A 10,284-nucleotide genomic window follows, 5' to 3' on the forward strand; every position below is an offset into this window, starting at 1 on the left:
TATTAAAACTGTCAGTCTTGAAAAAGCAATAATGCGAAACGATCGTCGACGTAGGCTCTCATTTATATGGCAACATCAGTTAGTCACTAAGAAAGCTGCTTAGTAAGAATATAAGGTTGCGATATTTGAGGCGAGTGGCTCCAAACGCCAACGATATAGTCAGTAGTCAGACGCTGTTCCTCTGTTTTTATCTGACCAACACAGCACAAGCAACGAGCCTAATTGCCTGTACCACGCTCACTGTGGACCACATGCAGACACTGGCTAACCGCCTTGCCTCTGCGTTATTTAGAAGGTCCTGCAGGTATATATGATTGTGGTCTTTGAGTTTGTGCAGTCACAATACATTACAGCTTGCTCTGTTTGTGTGCTGCAGCACGCCGAGCTCCTGAGAGGGGAGCTACTATCTTAACCATGCTCACTGCGGACCACACACAGACATAGGCTAATTGCCTTGCTTCTGTGTTCTACAGAGGGTCCTACAGTCATATACAATTATAGCACAGCCTCCCGACGGCTACTTCTTTTTTTTCCTGGGCCTTTCCAGTGTCAATCCTGTTAGGAGCAGGTAGTGGAGGGGTTCATTCCTTCTTTAGGCTCTGTGTGTGTGTGTAGGGATGTGTATATGTTTCCCTTGCTGGAGCGCATTTCAAATGAAGTGGTGAAGGTTCCGCGGCGGCCCGATAGCATAGGGCGCCGCCATGTTGTTGCGCAATAGCGGGGAGTAAGAGGTCAGAACGCAGGAAGGTCGCCCAATAAGGAAGAGGTTCAGCCAGTAACTACAACTCCCAGGAGCTCTAGCGAAGTCACCTGATGCCAGGGAGCCAATGGGAGGGCTGGATTAGCAGGAGACAGGAAAGGGAAGCGTGGGGGAGAGACCACGCTAGCCAGAGGGCACCGGAGGAGCAGGGAAGGGGGTAGTGTGAGTGCAGGGGGTCCGTGACCCACGTGCATAGGTTAGATCTTCCCTGAGGGCCCTAAGAGATTCCCTGAGTCATCGTAGGTTGTGGACTGCAGGGAAGCCCTATAGTGATAGTGACATCATCCCCTTACTGAATAACAGCTAGGGACAAAGTGTGCAGAGTTACGGTTGCTGCAGTCATCTGGGACCAGGTTTCTGAGCATCGTAACATCAGACCAACTGCGCTGGATCGGCGGATCCTTTTTGAAGTTGTCACCGGTCACCGCAGTGACCGGAAGGTATTTAACAAAGTGCACCAACACCGGTCAACAGGCGCTGATCCCGCCTTAGGGAACACTCTTTGGGGACACTAAGTGGAGTGGCCAAGGACTGAGCCTATATACTATTACAGTACATGGACATGGTGTGGGGGCACGCGGTGACGGGACAGTGACATTACTCCTTAAGAGAGAGTGGCCGAGCCACTAGTGTTATAAGTATAAGTTATACTGTATGTGATATGTGTTGTTGCCATGATAGTGTGATAAGGGTTCCTTTATGCGGTGCAGTAAACAGTTCCATTTATATGTGCGTTGACATTGTTCTTGCCCAGGGGAATCTTACTCAACGGGGATCCTGGGTAAGTGGAGGCGCTGCCATTAAGATAAGTGTTACCCCAGGCTCCCAGCTAGCAGAGGCTCAGATCTCCTGGAGCCGCAGGTGTGTGTATGCAGTACCCGTAGTAACTCTAGAGCAGGGTTGGGGAACCTTTTTTCTGCCAAGGGCCATTTTGATATTTATAAAATCATTTGAGGGCCATACAAAATTATCAACTTAAAAATTAGCCTGCTATATTTGGTCAAACATTTAATTAACTCACCACTAATGTGATGGCTGGAACTGCTTCTCTTTGGGTGACTGACAGACTCTTGGGTGGTGGGTGACTATGACTGACTGCGGGTTGGTGTCTGCACACGTGCACACGTGTACACACACACGCACGGCAGGGGGGAGGGAAATCAGACTCAGACCTACTCACTCTCAGACTCTCAGACCCACTCACTCTCAGACCCACTCTCAGACCCACTCTCAGACTCACACACACTCACTCAGTCACACACACTGACTGAGTCACACACACTCACTGAGTCACACACACTCACTCAGTCACACACACACACACACACACACACACACACACACACACACACACACACACACACACACACACACACACACACACACACACACACACACACACACACACACACACACACACGCATTGTCACTCAGACACACACACACACACAGACACAGACACACACACAAGCAAAGATTGCAGCTGAAGATCTTCTCCTCCCCTTCACTGTTGCTCCGTCCGTAGCTCCGATCACATGCAAAGTTTCGCAGGATGGAGGAGAAGGAGGGGGGAGGAGGAGGGGGGAAGAGGAGAGGGGAAGAGGAGCGCGGAGGAAGCAGAGCCAGCAGCCACGGGCTGCAGTGAGTGCGGGCGGAATCACTGGTTTAGCTGCTGAGTTATGGAGCGGGAGTGCAGGGGGAACGGAGACAGATGGGAGGGGGAACGGAGACAGATGGGAGGGGGAGGGCAGAGGGAACGGGGAGATCGGGCGCACCATAATAGGGACAAGCATGAAGGAGGTTGCGGGATTGTTGAGCTGCGCACGCTGCCGCATGCACACGCCGCCGCATGCACACGCCGCCCCCTGGTATCCGTACTCGCGAAGCACGCATACGTACACAGGGGTATGGTGCAACTAAAAATAAATGTACGTACTTGCGAGTGTACGTAAAGCGGGTGTACGTAAAACAGGGTATGCTGTACTTATTAACCAACGGAATATCTTTCCTTTGGATTACAAGCCAATGCTTGCAAGCAATCTTTCTCTCCCTCCAGGGGTACTAGTAAATTGATTATCCAATCTATATACTAAGATGACCAATATTTAGGGTCTAAGTATATCCATTTTGTAGCTATTGGGAATTCTCCAATAGCGACTCCATGTGAGTCTTTTCTTAACCAACCTCATTTTCAGAGGGACAAAGTGAGCCCAGAGGCACATAGGTTCAGCAATTTATTAACAGGCTTTATATTTAAGTCACTTCACTAACTATGTCAGGACTGAACTAAATAAGCTGTTCTAACACAATAGCTATACCTATAACTCCTTAATGATCTAGACTCAGGTTATCATCAATATCGACTACAACTGTACATACTTGTACACACACCGGTATAATTACTGCCTAATTACGGCGCCACACAGCCCTTCTGTAGATCGCCTTTTTTGGTCTATTTTGATGCACCACTTATTTTATCTACTAACTACAGTAAATAAAGATTATTTTTAATTATTCTCTCATATTCAAAGGTAATCTTAGAACACAGAAAGAGAGACGGTTGCACGAATACAAATTTATGCAACTGTTCGGGACACTTAGCGATGGCCTAAACCGAGGCCGAAGTTTTATGATTCACTACTGACATGAGAGAACTCTCTTCCCATGAGTGCTAAAGGCCATGCCTATACATAATGCACAATATATATATATATATATATATATATATATATATATATACATACACAGCTGTCTCTTACACAAACTAATACTCTATGCAATTCCATCCCTACATACCAATAGGGACCACATACAGTAGTATCTACGCACACTTTTAGTAATGCTACAGCCTCTTACATTTCCACACCTACCCACACCATTGATATACACTCCCACTCCACACACACCTTTTGTAAAGCGCTGTATACACTGTGGGCTCTTTACCAATTTATATACATACATACAGGGGAAGTCACGTGATGGTGACGAAACTAGTTGGGACAAGGTGCTGACGTCAGCACGCACGGCGGTAGAGAGGAGATCTCTGTACCTGACAGCCTGGTTGCAAACGCTGCACATGCGGTCTGTGTCCAGAGCATTCAGTTGACTGGAGGACTGGCATTAATGTGCTGAGAGACTGGCTGATCGAGTGTAGCATTGCGGAAGTGCGACAGGAGTTTCCAGCAGCTGTACTATACCAAGGCAGAGTATTACATTGGACCCCTCCAACCCAGCTGATGTACCCCCTAAAGATTTTTCTCAAATGTTCAGTGTTTTTTAAAATCTTGTAAGTCTGATTCCTAGGGTCCTGCGTGTCATATTAAATGTACTTTATTTTTATACAGTTAAACACTATGGAGCCTTCGCTTCTCTTTGTTTTTTTTTTATATATATATATATAAAAGTCAGATAGTGGATGGCTTGTCTCTACTTATTTCTTTGGATCAGTTCAGTCAATTAATTCCACTGAATTCGTCCTCTAAATGTGCTTGTTGGATACTTGAGTATCTTTATAGAGGATTAGAGTGAGATATACTGTGCACTATCTGAACTGTCTCCTCTCGATGGCCCAGGTTCAAAGAGGTCAGTTAACAAGACGTTATCAAAATAATTTCTGAACATTATTTTCCCTTAGGTTAACGGATACTGTATCCACAAAGATATATATATATATATAATTTTTTGTTTTTTTTCAGGATTTAGTTACTCCTTGTTGAGCAGCCTTCCATTGTTATACTTATTTTAGAACAGTCCATTGTTCACTACTATTACTAGCCTACACCAATATTGTAACGCGTAGCTCACCACAAACCAGATGTGACTGCGAGGCTGAGGTAGGGAATTGTATTAAACGCCAACCCACAAACGCGAGGGTGCCTAGAGTGTAGAGTAATCTTGCAAGCCAGGTCAGTAGTACAGAAGGTAGAATAGTAGTTTATACTTGCCGGGTCTGGATTGGAGAGTAGCAGATCGTTGGGGTACTTAGCCTGTGTCAGGATTGGAGAATGGAGGGTGGTCGTTGTGAGAGTAGCTGAGGTCAGGTTTGGAGAGTTTGGGATGGTCGTACGTAAGCCGGGTCAGGAGAGGAGAGATGCAGAGTCCAATAAGTAAAGCAGGGTCAGGCAGCAGCAGGATCAAGACAGATAAGGCACAAGGCAGGAATGCAGCAAGGCACGGCATCACACAAGGTTATGCTCAGCAATGAGTGACTGAGCTGAGAAGGTATATAAGGAGCCTCCCTCCAATGGTAAGCCAGGGTGGAGCAAGGAGGAGAAAGCCGATAGGCTGCTGGGTCGCGCAGGTGCACCCTATTGTGCAGCCAAATTATATTTGGAGGCAGAGCTACGTCCCGCGTGTGTCACCGACATCAGGAGGAGGCAACCCGATCACGGGCCACTCACTATGAGGAAAGGCAGGTTTTAGGGACCTGGCTATGAGAGTATGGAGAAAGGCAGGTTTGAGGGACCTGGCTGTGAGAGTATGGAGAAAGGAAGGTTTGAGGGACCTGGCTGTGAGAGTATGGGGGAAAGGAAGGTTTGAGGCACCTGACTGTGAGAGTATGGGGAACGGCAGGTTTTGGGGACCTGGCTATGTGAGTATGGAGAAAGGAAGGTTTTGAGGGACCTGGCTGTGAGAGTATGGGGGAAATTAAGGTTTGAGGCACCTGACTGTGAGAGTATGGGGAAAGGAAGGCTTGAGGGACCTGGCTGTGGGAGTATAGGGAACAGCAGGTTTGAGGGACCTGGCTGTGAGAGTATGGGGCAAGGCAGGTTTGAGGGACCAGGCTGTGAGAGTATGGGGAACAGCAGGTTTGAGGGACATAGCTGTGAGAGTATGGGGAAAGGCAGGTTTGAGGGACCTGGCTGTGAGAGTATGGAGAAAGGAAGGTTTGAGGGACCTGGCTGTGAGAGTATGGGGAAAGGAAGGCTTGACGGACCTGGCTGTGAGAGTATGGGGAAAGGCAATTTTGAGGGACCAGGCTGTGAGAGTATGGGGAAAGGCAAGTTTGAGGCACCAGGCTGTGTGAGTATGGGGAACGGCAGGTTTGAGGGATGTGGCTGTGAGAGTATGGAGAAAGGAAGGTTTGAGGGATCTGGCTGTAAGAGTATGGGTAATGGCAGGTTTGTAGTACCTGGCTATGAGAGTATGGGGAAAGGCAGGTTTGAGGGACCTGGATGTGAGAGTATGGAGAAAGGAAGGTTTGAGGGACCTGGCTGTGAGAGTATGGGGGAAAGGAAGGTTTGAAGCACCTGACTGTGAGAGTATGGGGAAAGGAAGGCTTGAGGGACCTGGCTGTGAGAGTATAGGGAAAGGCAAATTTGAAGGACCTGTCTGTGTGAGTATGGGGAACGGCAGGTTTGAGGGATGTGGCTGTGAGAGTATGGGGAAAGGCAAGTTTGAGGCACCAGGCTGTGTGAATATGGGGAACGGCAGGTTTGAGGGATGTGGCTGTGAGAGTATGGGTAATGGCAGGTTTGAAGGACCTGGCTGTGAGAATGTGGGGCAAGGCAGGTTTGAGGGACCTGTCTGTGAGAGTATAGGGAAAGGCAAGTTTTAGAGACCTGAACATTGAGAGTATGGGTAATGGCAAGGTTGAGGGGCATGGCTGTGAGAGTATGGGGGAAAAGAAGGTTTGAGGCACCTGGCTGTGAGAGTATGGGGAAAGGAAGGCTTGAGGGACCTGGCTGTGAGAGTATAGGGAAAGGCAAATTTGAGGGACCTGTCTGTGTGAGTATGGGGAACGGCAGGTTTGAGGGATGTGGCTGTGAGAGTATGTGGGAAGGCAAGTTTGAGGGCCCTGACTGTAAGAGTATGGGGAAAGGCAAGTTTGAGGGGCCTTGCTGTGAGTTCTGTAGTATTACTGTACTTTGTATGGTTGAGGAGTTTAGTCACTTTTGTACTTTGTATAACTTACTTGTGTACAGTACCTGGTAAGAGGCAAACTAGCAATACATGTTATGTATGTCTTTAAAATAAAATCAATAAGAGGAGTTACCGACTGAGTGTATTCATAATCCTGACTCTTCATGACCCCAGCATGTGCAACATATTCCATGGCATTTATAGGGAAACCTCCACAACATCCTTCATTTCTTGGGTCACAGTCTACAAGTTGCTGCTCACTCAAGAGAAGGAGTTCCTTCTTCTTAATGCAATAGCGTGTTTCAATAACACCAACCTTAAAAAAAACAAATAAGAATTAGTATATTTCTGATAACCATTATTATTTTTAAGAATAATCTTATTTGGAAAAGTTTTATTAAACTTTAAAACTTTTTTCTTAAACTGTCGGTGAATAATTTTATCTTCACTGATCATGAAGGTTTTTTTTTCTTGCTTTACAGTACATAATGATCAGTTAAAAAAAATAATAATAAGGAACTCAAATTATTATATATTTCTAAGTTAATGAATATATATAATTAATTAACTATAGTTCATTCTCCTATTGGAGCAGGGAAAATAAAATTCACAGATGCCAGAATTGAACTAAGGAAATACTTTATTTCTTACCGTTGCAAATGCCCAGCAAGACCCACAAAAGGATCCCTGATTTTTTACTGGATTCATACATTTTGATTTCCTCCAGTCAACCTCTTCAGGAATGTTAATGTTTTTTCTATAGGTGTATGTAGGAGCATTTGCTGGTGTTGGTGATTTTCCTTTCGAAAGAAGACAGCTCTTGGAATTCCGTTCTTCTGTGGTCTAAAATATTACCAATCAATCAATAAATCGAATAAGAGGGGGGAAAAATTAGGAAAATATTTGGCAATGCATGAATTGTAGCATTTTCACAAATTAAAGTTGTATGTCAATTGTCATTACTTCAGGTCTGATGAAGTGATAAACTTTCTCCACTTTGAATTTAGATCTCAGTCAGATATTCCTTTTGGAATCTGTCATGTATTTATTGATGAAATACAATATAGGGCCATATTTACAAAGCATTCTTCTGCCATAGGACATTTCCTGCACTCGACGACTCCTCCGTACCAAACAATGAAATCAGTTATTACTGGTGGCCTGGGCTACAAGCCTACAAACTACTATACAGCAGAAATCAACAATAATATAAAATATGAACAAATGCAATAGGAATGAAAGGTTTTGAAGGGAACTGAGGTGGTGGATTATAAATTTGTGCACCTCGGGATATGATATAATAATTACTCAGGAAGGCAGACGCTATGTAAGCATCTGGATTCTCTCATTATCACTACATGGTACAAATCAAAGGAAGAACAGGTACCCAGGCTAAATTAATGGAGTAAGATATATTGCTTTTACAAACTCCCTTTAATGTCAGATATAACATTGCGTAATATAAATGCTGTAGTACAATTTGCGTGCACTAAAGTACAACAATACACCAATTCACTCATGAGTGACTCATCTGCTCAAAGTGGTACTAAATATTAATTTATTATTATTTAACCTGCACATTGTACATCTTAAAACAATTTAAAAAACTGCAAAAAGTATGCCAACTTAGATTTATCATCAGCTCCTTTTGTGTAGCTCATGTGTGTTGGATATTTCCGGTAACAGGGTAATCCATATGTACCATTTTTGTACCTAATGAGCCATTTGGTAACATTTTCTTCTTTCATGATACAATCTGCCAATTTACCATATCTGCAAAGTGGTTCATCGCCATTCTGTATTTTGTTAGACCTTGGTCAGCCAACTGATTGTGTTTCTGCACCTTGTCCCACGTGGCCTCCCAGGCGCTCCTCCGAAATAACGCGTCATTCAAAGTGGCATATTTCTTTTCTGCCATAGAAATTATATAAAAACATAATGAATAATTATTGCATTGTACAGTTTAAAGTCTTAAGACAAATAACACATAGTTACATAGTAACACATAATAAACATTATTATTAATATTATTAGTATGTATGTATGTCTTTATTTATATAGCGCCATTAATGTACAAAGCGCTTCACAGTAGTAATACACGTGACAATCATATAAATAACAGATAATACAAATAACAGGTCATGGGAATAAGTGCTTCAGACATAAAAGTAACATTTTGGAAGAGGAGTCCCTGCTCCGAAGAGCTTACAATCTAATTGGTAGACAGGAAGAATGTACAGATACAGTAGGAGGGCATTCTGGTAAGTGCGTCAGCAAGGGGCCAAGCTTTATGTATCAGGTGTATAGTATGTTTCCTTTTATGATACATTACACTCTAAAATACTGAGAGACCTGTGATTTCTGTGTTTCCCCCCAAAATACCTACACTGTATCAATAAGGCTGAGACTCACTTTACATTTTAGCTGAATGTATGCCATTACTAAAATCAAGAAATAGGAAAGAAACATCCAACATACTAAATGTACTAAATTAATTAAATAAAACAATTTCCATTAAAAAGTTCCTGGCAAACTTAGTATGTTTCCTTTTTAAAACCAGTTTAACAGTGTTATTTACCATATTTTGATGTCCATGTGTTCCACTCTTGATCAAGAAAATGTGAGGCTGACGCGCAGATAAGGATCATTGAGAAAACCAACAGGTGTTTATCCAAATGCATCCTAAAATAAACAATTATCTTAAATACCGCTTAACTTGCATAGAAACCACTCACAAAACAACAGAAGTCTCTTCTGATTACAAAAATATTTTAGTGTGTGTATATACACACTTTGCATTGAAGAAAATATTATTACCTAGGGATTAAAGACAATCTAATGAAATATCTCAATATCTCCCCACTTTACAACTGAGACTTTGATGCATACTATGGAACCCAAAATAACCTACTGAGCAATGCTTCATTCTACAGCATCTTTAGCCCATTTAAGTGAATGCACTGTAGAATGAATTGGCAAAGTTCAATGAAACTATTTAGCACATGAATATGAAACATATTCTCCATCCCCAACCCACCATAAAAAGTTACAATAGTGAAAACCTGAAAGCATTTCCTCTTGTTGGGAAATAAATAACATGCAAGCCTTAATATTTTTATGTTGCTAAAGTAGATATTATAGGTATATGACACTGACCTGAATGATGTGCTTCCAGCAACAAGTATTACCTTATAATCAGCTCTACACACATCAGTCTATTTATATACTTTAAAAAAAAACACATATTATCACCATCTACCACGCAACGTCATTGTCACATTTTAAAATCAGATTAGTAGGGACTGTTAAGCCTATCGTGATGATGATGATAAGATAAACAAACAGAATTAATAACTGATTTAAATGTACAGTAACTGTGACAGGAATTATCAGTAAGAAGAACTGTAATTTTCTCAAACGCAAAGAACACAATTGCACTGTACCTATTACGTTTTCCTCCTGAGCATGTGTCTGGCATCTCGGATCACTTTCCCCACAGTAAATTCTGTAGGAATGTATCTAATGTAACTTTTATATAAATTCTGTAGGATGCTGTGCTTGTATCTAATGTAACTTTTATATAAATTCTGTAGGATGCTGTGCTTGTATCTAATGTAACTTTTATATAAATTCTGTAGGATGCTGTGCTTGTATCTAATGTA

The 10,284-nt window shown here is 42.9% G+C and overlaps 1 protein-coding gene across 1 annotated transcript in view; it reads right to left on the minus strand.

Moving 5' to 3' along the window:
• LOC142469169 (cathepsin K-like) overlaps positions 1-9,817 on the minus strand; it is a 25,852-nt gene extending 16,035 nt beyond the window's left edge. The window contains exons 1-5 of the mRNA XM_075576128.1: positions 9,779-9,817; positions 9,201-9,304; positions 8,391-8,533; positions 7,274-7,465; positions 6,756-6,938 (exon numbers count right to left, since the gene is read on the minus strand). Of these exons, the coding sequence (XP_075432243.1) occupies positions 6,756-6,938; positions 7,274-7,465; positions 8,391-8,533; positions 9,201-9,303 (621 nt within the window). The 5' untranslated portion in view covers position 9,304; positions 9,779-9,817. The remainder of the gene's footprint in view (positions 1-6,755; positions 6,939-7,273; positions 7,466-8,390; positions 8,534-9,200; positions 9,305-9,778) is intronic.
• Positions 9,818-10,284: the final 467 nt, after the last annotated feature.

This window comes from Ascaphus truei, chromosome 18, assembly GCF_040206685.1.
Source record: "Ascaphus truei isolate aAscTru1 chromosome 18, aAscTru1.hap1, whole genome shotgun sequence".
Lineage (NCBI taxonomy): Eukaryota > Metazoa > Chordata > Amphibia > Anura > Ascaphidae > Ascaphus > Ascaphus truei.